Here is a 17,344-nt window from a genome sequence, read left to right on the forward strand (position 1 = left end):
GCCCAAAAGTGCTTATCGATAGTTTATGTTTGTGTAACACAGTTTTATCAATAGGTTATCGATAGTTTATCGATAGCATTTATGATATTTATCGATAATTTTTGTTTGTGTTTTGTTAATTTAGTATTTATTGATAGGTTCTCGATGATTTATATTTGTGCATAAAATAGCGATGCACAGACAAAAACCATCGATAATCACATTTTGGCCAAAAAACCATACTCCTACCATTTAAGGTCTCAAATAATATTTAAATTAAAAAAAAAAAATCACGAAAATCTAGAAAAAACACAGTATTACTATACATACAATGATCAAATTAAACTAAATTTTTAACTCACATTTTTTTTTTCAAAATCTAACCTTTAGCCGAGGGGTGGGTCGACGGTTGGGGAACGGACGACAGTGGTCTGGGTCATCGAATGGTCGAATGGTGGAGTGGATTGTTAAGGAGTGGAAGGGGTCGTCGAAGATGGAGAGAGGGAGGCAGAGGTTCGGGTCGGTTAAGCACGAGAGAGAATGAGAGATTTAGAGAAAGAAAATCTTTTTGAGATTTTTAAAAAAATTAAATGAAAAAAGCAATTTAGGTAAGAGTAGAAATTATTAAGATAAAATAGGGATGTTGTTTTAATAATTGGGTGTTTTATTTAGGAATAGATTATAAAATTTCCCTATGAAAAATACTAACAGATACATCCATACACCTCTATTTTTAGGATACACACCATATAATTTCTCAATCATTTATATTTCCATTTATATTTTTCCACGTAATTATTTCTTTAAATAACAGAAATACCCGCTCCCCAAAATTTCATAATTTTTATTACCAAAATATTATTACTATTTTTTTTTTCCTTTCTTACAAAAAAAAAAAATTAATTAAATTTTCTTCTTGTTGTTGTTGTTCTTCAAAAGTCTCTTTTTGACCACCACCACCATTACCTATACCATTGATCTCCTTCCTCTCTTTCTTCTCTTCTTCCTCCTATCTGCTCCAGTCTTTCCTCTCTCTCATCAGATTCCATGGTTACCCATTATTATTTATTACATATATCTTATGATTTTCTTTCCTAAAACCTCTAAAGCTCAAAACTTTATATCTAATTTTCTTCCTTAGTTTTCCTTTTTTCCAAACATGGGTGGTTGTATATCTGCAACCAGAGTTAGTGGCTCAAATAGCAACAATAACACAACCGTGAATCAAAATCGTAAAGAGACAACCAAAGCCCAAGCCAGAACCACCACAGCCACCGCCGTACAAGGAGCCACGCGCCACCATCAGCAACGGACTCAGAACAAGCGGAATGAGACCCAGAAGAAGAACAATAGGAATTCTCACCATAATAATCATAATAATGATAATAATCCTAAAGATAAACATGTTACAAGGAGACAAGGGGGTTTGATTCCTTGTGGGAAGCGTACGGATTTTGGGTATGATAAGAATTTCGATGAGCGATATACGATCGGGAAATTGTTGGGTCATGGACAATTTGGGTATACCTATGTTGCTACTGATAAGGCTAATGGGGATCGAGTTGCGGTTAAGAGAATTGAAAAAAACAAGGTAATTCTTTTTCATATGATTATTTGGGTTGTGAATGAGCTCTGATTAAATGATTTAAGATAAGAATTAGGAATAATTTTGAGTTGGGAATATTCCACTTCTTATAAAGTTTGCATTTTTGTAATGAATGTTTTAATTCTATTGAGTTCCCTGTAGATTTCCCACTCTCAATTAGGGGTATAGGATACCCTTTATTAGGTTAATGATTAAAATAGTGATTGGTATCATTGAACAGGGTTATTGTCTTATTAATATTACCTATGCTTAATCTTTTTGTTTCAAATAGTCTTTGGAGACTTTGAAAATTAACCAAGTGGATTTGGTGACACAGATGGTTCTTCCTATTGCTGTTGAGGATGTTAAACGAGAAGTTAAGATATTGCAAGAACTTACAGGCCATGAAAATGTGGTTCAATTTTATAACGCATTTGAGGATGATTCTTACGTGTATATAGTTATGGAGTAAGTGCTAAACTATTTCATGCTGCGGACAAGGCGATTTTAAACGATTCTCACATTCGTGTACTTATGGGTGTTCTTTTGACTAATTTGTTTATAGGTTATGCGAGGGTGGCGAGTTGTTGGATCGTATCTTGGCCAAGTAAGAACATTTCCTGATAAAATATTACTCTTTGCCTTGTATGATACCAATAGATTGTAGTTCTTTCTCCACCATTTGATTATAATAGTTGGTATTATGTCATTACCTTATCAGGAAGGATAGCCGTTATACTGAGAAGGATGCGGCAGTAGTTGTCCGACAAATGCTTAAGGTTGCTGCACAGTGTCATTTACATGGTTTAGTACACCGCGACATGAAACCAGAGGTATTTTCTTACTTATTGGAATGCTTAGGATTCCAAGTGTAACCATCTCGAGTCATTTTCTTATTAGGCAACATGGTTCCCTGACATTTCTTCTTTGATTGTAGAATTTTCTATTTAAGTCAAATCGAGAAGACTCATCTCTGAAAGCCACAGATTTTGGTCTGTCAGACTTCATCAAACCAGGTTAGTATGCTTTTATTGTGAGGACCTCTTAACTGCTGAAGTTGCCTTATAGATTGGATTGCTTTCGAAACCATTATAACTGTATTTTCATGAATAATACACAGAAAAGAAGTTCCAAGATATCGTGGGCAGTGCTTACTACGTTGCTCCTGAAGTATTGAAACGCAAGTCAGGGCCTGAATCTGATGTCTGGAGTATTGGTGTGATCACCTACATTTTGCTCTGCGGGAGGCGCCCTTTCTGGGATAAGACCGAGGATGGTATATTTAAGGAGGTGTAGTACGTTCTTAATTTTGTTACAGTTGCAACCCTTGTTTTTTCTTCTTTTTTTCTTTCTTTCAATTTCTTATGTATGGGCTGTGTATCACTTCACATGTCAGTCACCAATATTTAATCTAGCAAAGATCTATAGATGGTTGCTACTAATTTTCCCCGATCCCCGGTTTTCATTTTTTATAGAGCTAGAGCTAGACACTTTGCTTCACTTTCATCGCCTTTTCCTTCCCATTTTCTAAAAAATGTACTTCAGATGTCCTTTTCTTCCCCCTTCAAACCCCTCAATGTGAAAAAAAAGAGATTTGTATATATATTTATATCGTTTACTGGATTAACAATCTTTTTTTGCACCTTTTGTTCATAATTGTTTTCATTGTATACTTATTCACTGCTTTTTCGTCTATTCAGGTTTTGAGAAATAAGCCTGATTTCCGCCGAAAGCCATGGCCAAGTATAAGTAGCAGTGCTAAAGATTTTGTAAAGAAGTTATTGATAAAGGATCCTAGAGCAAGACTAACTGCTGCCCAGGCCCTATGTATGTGCCTGCTCTTTTATTTATTCATTTTGAAATAGATGCTCTGATTGTTTTGGTGATTCACAAATGCTAAGTTATAATATTCCTTGTGATTTCCTACCATAAATAGCCAAGTTAGAAAAACATGGTGTTTTCTTTATGTTTTTAGAAAGAATATTAGAAAATCATAGTATTTTGATCTGATTGTTATGATTTGTTTCAATTTTTCAGCGCACCCGTGGGTCAGAGAAGGAGGAACTGCATCATCAGAGATACCGATTGATATATCTGTTCTGAATAATATGCGCCAGTTTGTGAAGTACAGTCGTTTGAAACAGTTTGCTCTAAGGGTAAGGTGTTTTTGTTACCTATTCGATTCATAAAGAAGACAAGTAAAAGGCTCGTTGAGTATTGATTGTGTTTAATGGTATTGCAGGCATTGGCTAGCACACTTGATGAAGAGGAGCTTTCCGACCTCAAAGATCAATTTGATGCAATCGATGTTGATAAAAATGGTGCTATTAGTCTTGAAGAAATGAGACAGGTCATTTTTCGACACAAGACAAAAATGAACTTAAGCAATCACTATCATGCACTGTATTGATTTTGTAACAAATATGATGTTCTTGCAGGCTCTTGCGAAAGATCTTCCGTGGAAACTGAAAGACTCGCGTGTCCTGGAGATACTGCAAGCTGTATGTTTTTTAAATTTTGTTGCCCCATACTAGTAGCGTAACGGTTTCATTGATGGAGATCCTTGCTAAAGTTGTTTCTTTATTTGATATGTTTGATGCCAGATTGATAGCAACACAGATGGGCTTGTGGATTTTTCCGAATTTGTTGCCGCCACTCTACATGTTCATCAATTGGAAGAACATGACTCTGACAAGTGGCAGCAACGTTCACAAGCGGCTTTCCATAAATTTGATATAGATAAAGACGGTTTCATAACTACAGAGGAACTTAGAATGGTTAGTGGTTATGGTATCCGAGGAGATATTGCTTGCTTGCCCTTTGGTTGCGGTTACTAAGATTTTTCCTTTGTTTCTTTTGCAGCACACTGGCTTAAGAGGCTCCATTGATCCCCTTCTTGAGGAAGCTGACATTGACAGAGATGGGAAGATAAGCTTATCCGAATTTCGCAGACTTCTCAGAACTGCGAGTATTAGTTCTCGAAATGTTCCCAGCCCTTCCACTGGTGGTCCTCGGAATTTTAAAAAGCTGTAGATTAAAATTGAGATTTTTTTTGAAACTTGAAATGAGAATGAATAGTAAAAGAGATGGGAAGTTAATTCCTTATTATTCCTAGTTTATCTACTTCTGAAGTCAAGAAAGGCCCTTATCTTCTTCTTCTTCTTCCATGGAAACATTTGTCAAATGCTAGGAATTCAATGATAGCAATCTTCTGCAATCGGTTATATATAGAGCTGGTGTGGAATGCAGATGGATATTGACAGAAGATGGCTCCATGTGTTGTGGTTATTACTTGTATACAATCCTTTTTGGGAGTGTTGGGGTTTTTCTTCTTGTACCTTACAAATTGTAATGTGTGACATAAATAAAAACAGAAAATGAGAAAGAGAGAGAGAGAGAGAGAGGAAAAAAAAATCAAACTGTGATGGATTTTGTGGACTGTATATAGTTTGTTTCTCACAATTTTAATCAAATGGTCTTCTCAAATTTTAGTTGACAGTTTAGAGTGTTATTAATTAACCACTGTTTTTGATATGATAGTCTGAACAAAACAAAGGCAAAATGCTGCTTTTGATTAGTTTTATATACTAATTTATGACCTGGAAGTGGAATATCCAGCTATACCAGAAAAACATTATTGTACAGGTAATATACAAAGATACCAAACTTTGACATGCCATCCTGTATATTGAGCTATACACCTCCAAAATTGAGCTAGACACCTCTCAAGTCCCTCTTATGGAAACCAAAAAAAGTCAAGAGTCTCAATTTGCCTTTGTTAGTTGGTAACAAAGATACCCTTTTTTCCTATCTGGAAGTTGGTTGGAACACAACTTCAGTTGTTAGATTTTGGAATGTCACCCACACTGTTGGAGGAGCTATCTTGATGAGCTTGGGAAGAAAACCTACTTGTAGAGCTTCCGTTCGTGGTAGTCCTTTCTTTCCTCTGCGATTGCTTGCTTTTCTTACTAACTCCAGAAGACGAGTCCTGCAAATACTCACTCAGTCAAGTCCCCATCATTAAAAGGGCTTTTCGTTTGTTCAAATAGTTGTTTTCAACAACTCTAGAAACAAACCTGTTGGGTTGAAGAACCTGGCATCTTAAGTTCAAGATCCGTTGCTACATCGGTGGAACCATCAGAAGCTCTTTCTGCATTGCTGCCCCTTCGTTGATCAGATGATTTGCTTCTCGAATCATGTTTGCTTGAAATATGGGAAGTGGAAGCATTCTGAGATGTGGGCTGTTCGATCGGAGGATGGACTGGTGTTGGGTATTGGACAAAATTTGGAACAGCGCCGGGATTCTGAGCTCCAAAGAACGAAAATGGCTGCGATGAAGGATGGAAGGGAATTGGACCTTGTGGAACAGGAACAGGCATTGGATATGAGTAAGTTGGACCCATTACAACAGATGGATCAATTGCACCCCATGGGAACATAACCCTCACTCTTTGCTGATACTGAATGTTGAGATTTTCTATATCAGATTTTAAAGATGCCTTCTCTTCTCTTAGCTCATTTTTCTCCATAGTCAGCTGTTTGTAACAAACAATAATTGATAAAAGCCTCAGCAACAACCATGAAGAAAATACATAAGAAGAAGAAGAAGAAGAAGAATTTCACCTCACGCGATTCTTCCGAAAGTGATGCATACTCTGCCTTTAATTTGTTAACTTCAGCAGTTAAATCCTTCAGCATTTGAATTGAGTCTGTAAGTATTGTTCCTTTGTCATTCTTGGGCCTATCTGAATCTTCATTTCAAGTAATAACATAGTAAATATTCAAACAACAAGCTTTTCACTAGTACCAACCAAAGAGGGTTAGTATCTTAATTCACCATCGTTTCACAAGGCATTTCCCCCCTAAACATTGATATGTACAAAATTGTGTTCCCAAACTTTTTAGGCCATTAAAAAATACCCCCAAACTATTGAGATTGTCGGATTCAAGGATTTCAACCAATTCCATTTGGCTTTACTAACAGACGCCTAACATGGACAGAAATTCAGGAATCACAATTGGGTACATGGACAATCCCCACGTTAGGTGCCCGGTAGTCAAATTAAACAGAATTGGACGGAAGTCCTTGAAAGGTTCAGGTTCACAATTTGTTACTAAAAAATCCTAAGAACAGCATACTAAAAACCAATTTATGGAGTTTCAATTGTAACATACCTAATGTGTTTCCCAGTTCAAGAAAGTACTCATTTAATTTATCTCTTCTCAACTTTTCTCGGTCTGCCTTCTGAACTTTTCTTGCAGTTACTGGATCCACATCCACATCTGCCTTTTGTTTTTGTCTGTGTATCAATCAACAACACCAGCAACAAAGAAAAAAGTAAGTAAGTAATTAACTAACTACACAATGATCTAACTTCAAAGCCTCATCATCAACAAGTTTGCAACTGAATTGAAGCTCAAAAACCAAGTGATTACTCTCTTTTAACAATCTCTAAACTTTTAATTGTGTTCACTTTCACTGTTAAAACAATCACCCTAACAATCTTCACATGCCCACATAAATTTACACTTGCATAATTGCAATACAGAAAAAGTCTCAGCAAATTCAATTCTCTATACAAAAGCAAATCAATTTCTTATAATTAAAGAAAAATCCAGGTGACAAGAGCATAAACCCAATTAAAATCACTCTCCAAAATATCATCTTTACTGTAAAAATTGAAAATTTATGGTTTAATTATATCATTCATAAATCATAATAATAATAATAATAATAATAATAATAATAATAATAATAATAATAATAATAATAATAATGGATAAAGAAATAGATAAACCTTGAATGATCATGAGATGAAGATGGAGCTGAATGTGGAGAGTAATCTTCTGGTTTCCATTGCTCCATAGCTAGCTAGGGCTATATGTTTCTCCAAATTAGAGAATTGAGATAGAAAATTTTGGTGAAAACCCAAAAAAGGAAAAGCAAAGCGAGTTATTATTATTATTATTATTTTTGAAAGAAAGTGAGTTATTATTTAAATTTAAAGGTTTTGGATGATCCATGAGCAACAACAACAACAACCCATAAAACACTTTTTATTAATTTTAATTTGTGGAAAATATGTTATTCTGAGACGACGATAATGGACGAGGTCGGGAGTTGTGGAGTTGGGACTTGCGTCATGGGCGGAGATGATCCAATGATCTGTCGACCATCAACTTACTTTTCTCTTAACCAATCACATTTAAACACCTCATCATTCTCCCATGATATTAAAGAGATATTGCTGTGGTGCACGATAACCCATGGTCCTATATCTATTGTGCCCAAATTCAGGATAGAAAAGGGAAATTTGATTTTCTATGCTTAGAAAATCAAAAAATTTGATTTATAAACCAATAATTAAAACCCTAAAAAAACTATACCTTTTTTTTCAAAAGGGAAATTTGAGTTTCTACGCATTTTTTATACCTAAATTAATTATCTAAACTAATACTTATAACTCTTTAAAAAATAGGACTACTTTTACCTAAACCCCAAAATACCCCCCTCATTATTCTCAACCATTTCTCTCTCTTCCTCCTTTCTCTCTCAAATCAAACCCACCAAAACACACTGCCGATCCACCTCCCTTCCACCCAAAACCAACCATCGCAGAACGGCGAATGCCACCTCCGACCGAGACGCCGACGGAGAGCCAACCGAACCCACACCTCCACCACCTCCGACCCTCTCTGAAATCTGAAGAAAAAAAAAAAAAAAAAGTCGAAACTTTTTTTTTTTTTCCCGCGATTTGAGAGAGGAAGAAGACAAAGGTCCGATGGTCGGACCTTGGGGGTCCGATGGTCGGACCCATCGGACCTCCAAGGTCCGACCATCGGACCTTTGAAATTTTTTTTTTTTTTTTTTTTCTGCGATTTTGGAGAGAGAGGAAGAAAGGGTCCGAGGGTCGGGTCCGATGGTCGGGTCCGATGGGTCCGATGGTCGGGTCCGATGGGTCCGATGGTCGGCTTTAATTTTTTTTTTTTTTTTGCGATTTGAGAGAGAGGGAAGAGAGAGGTCCGATGGTCGGACCTTGGGGTCCGATGGGTCCGATTGGTCGGACCCCATCGGACCCCATGGTCCGACCATCGGACCTGGGGTGTGGGATTATTGGGACCGGCTAGATAGAGAGAGAAAGAGAGATAGTTTTAGTTTGGGGGTATTTTTGGGGTTTTGAAAAAAAAGGTATAGTTTTTTTAGGGTTTTAATTATTGGTTTATAAATCAAATTTTTTGATTTTCTAAGCATAGAAAATCAAATTTCCCTAGAAAAATGTGAATGGATTCATGAACTGATGCTGTGCCTTTTTAGAAGGGAATTTAAAAAATAAAATTAATTTACATAAATATAGTAAAAAAACTTAGAAAAAAAATATGGTATTTAAAATAAAAATTTAATATATATATATAGTATAGGATATGCCACCTTTAATTACTATAAAAAATATTAAAATTCTCTTCATATTTTTTTTTTAAAAAAAATAAAACAAATAAAATTACAGTGATTGCCAGAAGTCGCCGGAGTTTGCTGTCGGTGTCGAAAAAGTCGTGGGAGTAGTTGTCGCTATCCGAAAAAGTTGGCGGAGTTGCTTTTCGATACTGAAAAAATCGTCGGAATTGGTATTGTTGCGAAAAAAATCACTAAATGAAGAAACTGGTTCCTCATCGGGAAACCATGAGGAAACCAGTTTTTTTGGTAATTTTTCGGCAATAATGCCAATTCTGACAACTTTTCTAGAGTTTGCTCTCGGTACTGAAAAATTCGTCGGAGTATCTGCCGTTGTCAAAATTCGTCGGAGTTTCATCAAGAAACTGGTTTCTTCATCAAAAAACCGAACTGGTTCTTCACCAATTTCTTGGTATTTTTTCGGTGATTTTTTTGGCGATAATACCAATTTTGATGATTTTTCTGACACCAGCAACAACTCCGGCGAATTTTTCGACACCTACAGCTACTTCGACGATTTTTCTAGTGCTGGCAACAAACTTCGACGAATTTTCCGACACCAGTGACAGATAAAACTGCCTAAAAACAAATAAAAATATTAAATATGGGCTTTGAAAACCTAATTACATATAGAGGAAATTACACTCTATACCCTTTTTATATTGTCCTCTTTCATTTTTACCCTCTTTTTTAAAGTCTATCATTTTTACCTCTTTTTTTAAACATTGTACCAATTTTGCCCCTGTCACTTCAAGATACTCTCCACGTGACTCTCTTATGTCAGGGTATTTTGGGTACAATACATATAAAAAGAGGTATGTTTCAAATAAATATAAAATTAGAGACAAATTTGGTTAATTGATTAATAAAAGAGGCATTTTCCAACTTACCCCTTACATATATATGACATATCAAACACCATAAAAATACCTAACAATAAAAAATAAAAAAAATACCATTAAAATATCTAAAAACAAAAAAAATACCATATAAATTAGTCAAACCTAAAAGTGTCATATTTAAGTAAATAATTTTTAAAATCACATACTGAGAGTAATTTCTTCTTTTTAGAAACCATTTAGTATTATTTAGAGTTCGCGTCTTGTAATTGTTTTACAATAACTTATAAAAATTATTACGTTAAATTATACAAAATTTGATAGTAAGTTACACCAATATTAACATTATATTTTTGAGAGTATTAAACAATTTTAACATTACGTGGCATGGCTCAGAATATCTAAGCAGAATATTCACTTAACTACAAAGTAGGGTCGGGGTGAGCTAAGGTTGGGCTAGGCGCAGCTTAGGATCCACCCAGCTAAAGCCCAAAATAAAAAAATTAATTTTAAAATTACATATATTTTTAACAATTTTTTAAAATGCCACATTTCTTTTAAAAGAGTTCAATAATTTTGTTTCTACCCAAGACACAATTACTCTCAGTACTCTCAGGGTTGGCCATGCAAGAAATGCCGAAAAATATGAATCGTCCGGTGTGGTGTGATTATGATTAATTTTTTGTGATTAAGTAAAACACATTAACGACACGAGTTTTGTCTCTTTAACAAAAACAAAAACGACATCTATTTTGTGTTACTTAAAAAAAATGCAGAACGACTCGTCGTTTAATGAGGTAATTGAGGACAGAAAAGAAACACATTCCAGTGATCCACTACGCTAAAACGACATGTCGTTTTCGGTATCAAGTTCGCAGAAAGGAACACAAGACAAAAGCTCCCAACAACTACAACAATGGATCAGTCTTCCCATTCAATCTTTCCTCTGCTCCTGAAAATTCCTAATCCGTTGAGTTTATACAAATTCAGTATATATTATACATATATTTGTGTATGAAGATCGTCACCTATAACGTGAATGGCCTGAGACCACGAATCTCACAATACGGTTCTCTGCTCAAACTTCTGGACTCCTTCGACGCCGACATCATATGCTTCCAGGAGACCAAGCTCCGAAGGCAGGAACTCACCGCCGATTTGGTAATGGCGGAGGGTTACGAGTCGTTCTTTTCCTGTACTCGAACCTCCGAACGAGGCCGAACTGGCTATTCCGGTAAGGTGTTTGATGAAATGCCTCAGCCAAAACCTACCAAAGAGCATTGTCTCAATTTTTGTTTTGTTTTGTTTTGTTTCAGGTGTTGTTACTTTTTGCCGTGTGAATTCGGCGTTTTCGAGTACTGAAGTGGCGTTGCCATTGGCGGCAGAGGAAGGTTTTACTGGTGTTCTTGGAAATCCTCGTTTGGTTGCTACTGGACTCGAGGAGTTTGAGAAAGATGATCTTGTTAAGGTTGATGGTGAAGGTCGTTGTGTTATGACTGATCATGGTCATTTTGGTGAGTTTAATGTTAGGAATACTATATTGCATAGAATGGTAGTGCAATACTGACCTACTAAGTCTTAGCAAATCAATAGATCAACCAAACATATTACCAAAAACATACCATTATCACGAGACAATATTTATTTATAGAGTTGGAAATAAAACCTAGCAACGAAATCTAGTTAGACTGGTCACTTCTGCGTACAAAGATGCTAAGCCCATTAACTATAGATCTCTAACTATACAGGCTAAAATGAGAAAGAATTCCTTATCAACCTATATTTTAATGAAATAATTAAACCGTTAATGTAAACCAAAAATAAAAATCTTAGATTTAACACATTCTTAAACGTTAGTTAGGCTTTAAGTGCTACTACTACTACTACCGAGCATGAAATGTGTAGGGAGAAGGAAAAAAAAAGGGTGTTTCTTGATTTTGATTATGGCGTGGAAATGTGGGATTTATGATGTGATTTTTGGTCAGTTCTGTTCAATTTGTATGGGCCTCGAGCTCAATGTGATGATGCAGAAAGGAACGAATTTAAGCTCAAATTCTACAAGATATTGCAGGTACGAGGAACCTCTGAACTGGGTTTAGTTTTTGAATTATGATAGAAGAGATCAATTTAGGCTGTATGGACTATGTACTGTGGACCGTTTTATTGTATCAATTTATGGCAAGAGTAGTTTTCTTTTCCCTGTTTGTGAAAATACATCTCATTATTAGAAAATGTGTTTGTATGAGTAATTATATCCGTGCATTTAAGTTACTTTCTATTGTGTTCCTCCTATCTGAAGTGTTTCCCAATCCCATTTTATTGGATTTAGTATGTCATCTATCTTTAACGTAATGTAGTTCTAGTTTTATGTAGTTGGTTTAATGATACTGATGAAATATTTTCCTTTTTTGTTAGAAAAGATGGGAGTCTTTGCTGTGTGGGGGAAGGAGAATAATTGTTGTTGGTGATCTAAACATTGCACCCACTTCTTTAGATCGCTGTGAAGCAGGACCAGATTTTGAAAACAACGAGTAAGCTGCTGCACAAATTCTATGGAGTGGTGTCCGATGTGATCATGATTAAGTTTTGAACTGTCTAGCGGTGCACGGTTATTTTTTTCACAATTTTATGGAAGAGGCTAATGTTCAGATATTAACTGACCTTGTAGATTCAGAAGATGGTTTCGATCCATGTTAGTGGAAAATGGAGGCGCTTTCTTTGATGCTTTCAGAGAAAAACACCCTGATAGGTATAAATATTAGATTATTGGATTTTGAGGTCATAACTGGTGAATAGTTTTAAATTTTGTTGTGTGATAATTGATTTTACTTTTGAGCTCTGTTTCTCTCTATTTTCACGAGGACTGCCTCTTTTTTTACATTGAGCATCCCATGCAACTTCTTTAACTGAAGTTGGATTTGACTTAGAAACATTACTCTCTCTCTCTCTTTTATTTTTTTATCTGAAGAAACTTTAAGTGGAAATGCGAATGTCTGTACTTTAATATCTCATGGTTATATTTCCACCATCATTTCTATATTGCTAAAAGATAGTTGTTTTTACTAATTGCTCTTTTCATTATTCTGATTATTTTGCAGAAGGGAAGCATACACATGCTGGTCTCAGAGTACAGGTGCAGAAGAATTCAATTATGGATCAAGAATTGACCATATTCTATGTGCTGGACCATGCTTGCACCAAGAGCAGGACCAGAAAGGCCACAACTTTGTAACTTGCCACTTTGAGGAGTGTGACATATTGACACAGTATAAACGATGGAAACCGGGAAATACACTCAGGTAAAGTAGCGCAGCACTTTTATTGTCTTGAATTTGCATTATCTCTGTAGTCTGTAGATTCTCCTTGTAAGTAATGCATATTATACCTAACCGCTAGGATGTGATGTTTATATTTCTTCCCAATGACAGATGGAAAGCAGGACAGCGCATCAAGCTAGAAGGCTCGGATCATGCTCCTGTTTATACAAGTTTACTGCAACTACCTGACATCCCTAAACACAGCACCCCATCTTTATCTGCCCGATACATGCCTATGGTTTATGGTATCCAGCAAACTCTTGGTATGAGGAATTAAATTTTTCTACACAATATTCTTTGCTCTTATATATGCAATTTTCACGGTTTTGAAGTCTTGGCCTATGATTCCTGCATCTTGTTTCTTTTACCATATTCCAAATTGACTGAGCCCCTCAGCCTTGTGCAGTGTCCACCTTAATGAAAAGACAAGTTGCAAAAGAAATTAAGCTTTCCGAAGTATCAAGTTCAATTCCAGATGGAGACATTATTCTTGGAAGCTGTGCTGATAGAGATAAAAGAACTTTTGGTCTATGTGATGTAGCTGATGTACCCTCCGGAAACCTTTGTTCTTCTTCAAGCCAAGGATCTGAAGTTCTCATTTCGACAGGAGATAAGATCCCAAGAGTTGCTGATGACAAAGTTGCTTCTATTACCTCAATTACACCAGGGAGTAAATACATCAGATCAATGTCTAATAACGAGCTTAAGAAAAAAGCGAAGAAAAATCAGCAGTCCCAACTCTCAATTATGTCATTTTTTCGTAAAACTTCAGTCGTTAGCAATGGTGCTGGTGTAGATAGTTCAACTAATCAGGAAGATAGTTTTGAGCCTAGTGATCTGTCAAATGAGCCTCTGTTGGGGGATAGTCAGACAAAGAACCTCAGTCAGAGTGATAGTCCTCAGCAGATTGAGTTGGAGTCAAGTGAACCAACTTTGGATCAGATTGAAGTGATTACTTGCTCTTCAGAGAAGAATAGTGCTGCCCTACTTGAGTGGCAAAGGATACAGCAGAGGATGCAGAATAGCATCCCTCTTTGCAAGGGTCATAAAGAACCTTGTGTTGCTAGAATTGTGAAGAAACAAGGACCAAATTTTGGTCGCCGATTTTATTGTTGCGTACGAGCTGAGGTATTGTATTCCTCTTACTGATTACACTCACAAAATTGAATTTGTCTCCATTATATAACTAATTTAAGAAGAGCTCGACTAATACATGAATTAACCAGAGGACTGTCTTTGTTCTTCTACAGGGACCTGCATCTAATCCTGAAGCAAATTGTGGTTATTTTAAATGGGCTGCTTCAAAATCACGGCGAAAATGATGATAATGATTAATAATTTGACCTTTTAACTTTAACTAAAAGCTGCTCTCTCTCTCTTTGTTTTCCTCTTTTTTTGTCTATTTTGCATTGCTCATGCTAACAACCATGTTCTGTAAAAATGCTATATTTATCATATATATTATTTGGCTTTTTTTTTTCTTTAACAAATGTTTTACCTCGATTTTCAATCATTGCTCATCATCTCTCATTTATCAAAGTACCTCACCTTCTACTCAGCTTCATCTTGGCCTACACTTGCTGGGAATGTTTTCTGGTAAGTCAATTCTAAAGCCATTTAATTGATGAAATTGTTTCAAGCTATACACAGCTAAATTACCAGTACAGATTTTCACGGGTTAGACAAAAATCAGTCTTCATATTAGATTTTTTCTTATGGGTTTTCAATCTAATGATCCCACAAACAAGATACTTTGGCAAAACCTAGCATACCCTTTTGATAAATGTTATTGCATCTCTTGCAAAGTACATAAGATTTGAAATATGCAACTTTCAGATATATCACTTTGAATTCCAACAGAGAATTATAATATCTTTGTTTTTAATTCTTGGCTGTCGTCTTTAATTGATCATAGGAAGAAGACACTTTGGTGAAGCTCATCATACCTTCTACATTTTTCTACAAGGGATTTCAAGTAAGATTTTCTATATTAAATAATGAGTTTGACTGTGAAAATTTGTGCAACTACTAAGGCTAGAAAATCAATTTTTGAATTCTTACACATATATATTCTTCTAACTAATGACTTATTCTTTGCCTAAATTCAAAATAAACAGGAATAATCTAATTGGTGATTACATTACTAGTTTTTTCTTTCAAGTAATATAATGTCACGTAGTTAAGATACAATAGGCTTTGAATTCAATTAATTACAACCGTCATTGATGTCATTGTTGTTTTATTATAATCTCGGTTGTATTATCATAACTTACACAAGTTTACGTGTAACACTATTTGGTCATTGGAAGTTTTAACATTTGTTAATACACACAACCAATTGACATTTGTTAATAAATTTATATTTATAGGATCCTTTTTAGGCGGCGTGCACTATAGTGCCACTCATTTATTTTTCACATGATATTATATAGTTGTTAAGACTGATATTCACATTTTGATTGAAATTTTTGAATAATTTAGGATATTAAAACAATACCAAAAAAAAAAAAGAAAATAAAAATAGTTACATATGCAACTAATTCACTGTTTAAAATTTATTTTTGGTATTGTAATTTTTTTTTTTTTTAAAAAAATAGATGTCTATTATATGTCAAATAAAAAAGATTGAGTTATAATTTCTTTGAGTGACAAAAAGTCAAAAACAAAAAGTACTAGTGATGTCCCCACTTAAACAAATCCATATATATATACATGATTTATATAAACTTCTAAATTTGTATTTGTTGTATTTTCTTATGAAGTGATTGATCTTTTAAGGTTTTACACAAGAAATCTTTAATTTAAAAAGGACAAATGAACCATCAATATTGATCTGTAAACTAATCACTTTTTGTTTAGTTTTTATCTTAAACAGCTAAGTCTTAAAAGACCATATGAATGGTGAACCAAAATTTAGGATTTAGTGTTTGATTTAGGTTCATGTGGGTCCCTTTGTAACTTTTTTAATGTGGTTGATTTACTTCAATTATGCCCTAAAATAGGGATATGGTATTCAACTATTCATGTATTGCTTTAACCTTTCTTTTTCAATGTCGTAACTAAATAATAATAATAATAATGCAGTTTTTATGAATGAGACTACGCATGTTGGATCAACGTAATCATAAAAGAAGCAATATGAAATAAAAAAATATTTCTAATTGAAGAAAAGAAAGAATATGCTAATGTTATGCACCACTAGGATGAATGAATTATTATGAGTGGTAGTATTGTTGTTTCACCACCATGAATGGTCACTTTTTTATTTTTCTTTTCTAATTAAATATGCTTATTGGTTCATACACTATAAAAAAATTTTATAATGTTTTACAAATAATTTAATTGTTATTGTGTATACTTGTATACATATATTAGTAAAACCTCATAAAAATATATCACACATAAGTGTACAAGTTAGTTGATATTTAATAGTGAAATTTTGGCTATCACTTTAAATTTTTTTTTTTAAAAAAAAAGAAGTTAAAAAAATTTTGTCACATACACAAAAAAAAAAAATCCCAAATTAATAGTATAAAATTAAAACATAAATAGATTTTGCTGTGACTCTTTTATTTTTAATTCTTTTTTCTTTTTCCTCAAAAGGATAATTTCAAAACGTATTGCCGTGTTGGCAAAGATAAAACCTCTAGAACAAATGAACGTGAGGTGTTTATTTCATATTGTCATCAATTATGCATTATAACTATAGTACTATATATATCCGAAAGCTGAATATATATATGTATATATTTGTAGACAGTTGAATTAATATTGTCTTTGTCACAAGAAGATAACGAAAGCCAATAGATCTTATCTTTTTGTGGAAGAAAAATATGGTATGATAGTGATGTATACACAATTTTAGACCCTCAAAACGTTTTTATCCTTTGGCCAATATTGGACTATGAAAGTTCTCACTTTAGGACAACGATAGCTACAAAAACTAATAAGATTCTGAATTATTTGCCTATTTGGTATATTATCACTACATTGTGATTGTGAATGTGATGGTCTTCTACAACATTTTGTAGCTTGCCCTAGTAAGTAACCAAAAAGTTTAGTTTTATTTTCAATAACTACTCATATAGACTAATATCCAACACGGTTTTAATTTTGTTGGTAACCTTATTGACTTGTGTTGATTCTTATTTTATTTTTATCTTGAAATTTAGAA

At 34.4% G+C, this 17,344-nt stretch overlaps 3 protein-coding genes across 5 annotated transcripts; 2 read left to right on the top strand and 1 right to left on the bottom strand.

The window, feature by feature from the left end:
- Nucleotides 1-821: 821 nt before the first annotated feature.
- LOC115714943 (calcium-dependent protein kinase 28) lies at nucleotides 822-5,062 on the top strand. The gene is made up of 12 exons (XM_030643707.2): nucleotides 822-1,570; nucleotides 1,902-2,032; nucleotides 2,130-2,171; nucleotides 2,286-2,397; nucleotides 2,502-2,580; nucleotides 2,685-2,854; nucleotides 3,265-3,391; nucleotides 3,602-3,720; nucleotides 3,807-3,914; nucleotides 4,003-4,065; nucleotides 4,168-4,341; nucleotides 4,427-5,062. Exons 1-12 carry the CDS (start codon nucleotides 1,139-1,141, stop codon nucleotides 4,595-4,597), a joined length of 1,728 nt encoding a protein of 575 aa, XP_030499567.1. The 5' UTR covers nucleotides 822-1,138; the 3' UTR covers nucleotides 4,598-5,062.
- A 55-nt stretch (nucleotides 5,063-5,117) lies between these two features.
- Nucleotides 5,118-7,857, bottom strand: LOC115714945 (transcription factor bHLH121). Of its 2 annotated transcripts, none has more exons than XM_061114617.1 (5): nucleotides 7,363-7,857; nucleotides 6,740-6,864; nucleotides 6,188-6,273; nucleotides 5,641-6,099; nucleotides 5,118-5,552 (listed from the first exon to the last, which is right to left on the bottom strand). In XM_061114617.1, the coding sequence occupies exons 1-5, from the start codon at nucleotides 7,428-7,430 to the stop codon at nucleotides 5,400-5,402; spliced, it is 891 nt and encodes a 296-aa protein (XP_060970600.1). In that variant the 5' UTR covers nucleotides 7,431-7,857; the 3' UTR covers nucleotides 5,118-5,399. The 2 variants fall into 2 exon arrangements, with proteins under 2 accessions (XP_060970600.1, XP_030499568.2); XM_030643708.2 differs by having other exon boundaries at nucleotides 6,188-6,315; nucleotides 7,363-7,854.
- A 2,669-nt stretch (nucleotides 7,858-10,526) lies between these two features.
- LOC115715026 (DNA-(apurinic or apyrimidinic site) endonuclease 2) lies at nucleotides 10,527-14,660 on the top strand. Of its 2 annotated transcripts, XM_030643811.2 has the most exons (9): nucleotides 10,527-11,087; nucleotides 11,170-11,367; nucleotides 11,839-11,924; nucleotides 12,269-12,384; nucleotides 12,522-12,602; nucleotides 12,952-13,152; nucleotides 13,282-13,433; nucleotides 13,577-14,298; nucleotides 14,421-14,660. In XM_030643811.2, exons 1-9 carry the CDS (start codon nucleotides 10,868-10,870, stop codon nucleotides 14,490-14,492), a joined length of 1,848 nt encoding a protein of 615 aa, XP_030499671.2. In that variant the 5' UTR covers nucleotides 10,527-10,867; the 3' UTR covers nucleotides 14,493-14,660. The 2 variants fall into 2 exon arrangements, with proteins under 2 accessions (XP_030499671.2, XP_060970599.1); XM_061114616.1 differs by lacking the exon at nucleotides 10,527-11,087 and having other exon boundaries at nucleotides 11,226-11,924; nucleotides 12,274-12,384.
- The last annotated feature ends 2,684 nt before the right edge of the window (nucleotides 14,661-17,344 follow it).

This window comes from Cannabis sativa, chromosome 4, assembly GCF_029168945.1.
Source record: "Cannabis sativa cultivar Pink pepper isolate KNU-18-1 chromosome 4, ASM2916894v1, whole genome shotgun sequence".
NCBI classification, from domain to species: Eukaryota; Viridiplantae; Streptophyta; class Magnoliopsida; order Rosales; family Cannabaceae; genus Cannabis; species Cannabis sativa.

What these genes read in the sequence shown, in the direction of transcription:
- LOC115715026 (XM_030643811.2), top strand. Translation starts at nt 10,868, where the DNA reads ATGAAGATCGTCACCTATAACGTGAATGGCCTGAGACCACGAATCTCA. An exon ending in AGGCCGAACTGGCTATTCCG is followed by an intron (nt 11,088 to 11,169) that starts GTAAGGTGTTTG and finishes GTTTTGTTTCAG; the next exon opens with GTGTTGTTACTTTTTGCCGT. An exon ending in AAACCGGGAAATACACTCAG is followed by an intron (nt 13,153 to 13,281) that starts GTAAAGTAGCGC and finishes TCCCAATGACAG; the next exon opens with ATGGAAAGCAGGACAGCGCA.
- LOC115714945 (XM_030643708.2), bottom strand. Translation starts at nt 7,430, where the DNA reads ATGGAGCAATGGAAACCAGAAGATTACTCTCCACATTCAGCTCCATCT. An exon ending in TCATCTCATGATCATTCAAG is followed by an intron (nt 6,865 to 7,362) that starts GTTTATCTATTT and finishes ATTGATACACAG; the next exon opens with ACAAAAACAAAAGGCAGATG. An exon ending in CAGGTTCTTCAACCCAACAG is followed by an intron (nt 5,553 to 5,640) that starts GTTTGTTTCTAG and finishes GAGTATTTGCAG; the next exon opens with GACTCGTCTTCTGGAGTTAG.
- LOC115714943 (XM_030643707.2), top strand. Translation starts at nt 1,139, where the DNA reads ATGGGTGGTTGTATATCTGCAACCAGAGTTAGTGGCTCAAATAGCAAC. An exon ending in TACGTGTATATAGTTATGGA is followed by an intron (nt 2,033 to 2,129) that starts GTAAGTGCTAAA and finishes ATTTGTTTATAG; the next exon opens with GTTATGCGAGGGTGGCGAGT. An exon ending in AGGATGGTATATTTAAGGAG is followed by an intron (nt 2,855 to 3,264) that starts GTGTAGTACGTT and finishes TCGTCTATTCAG; the next exon opens with GTTTTGAGAAATAAGCCTGA.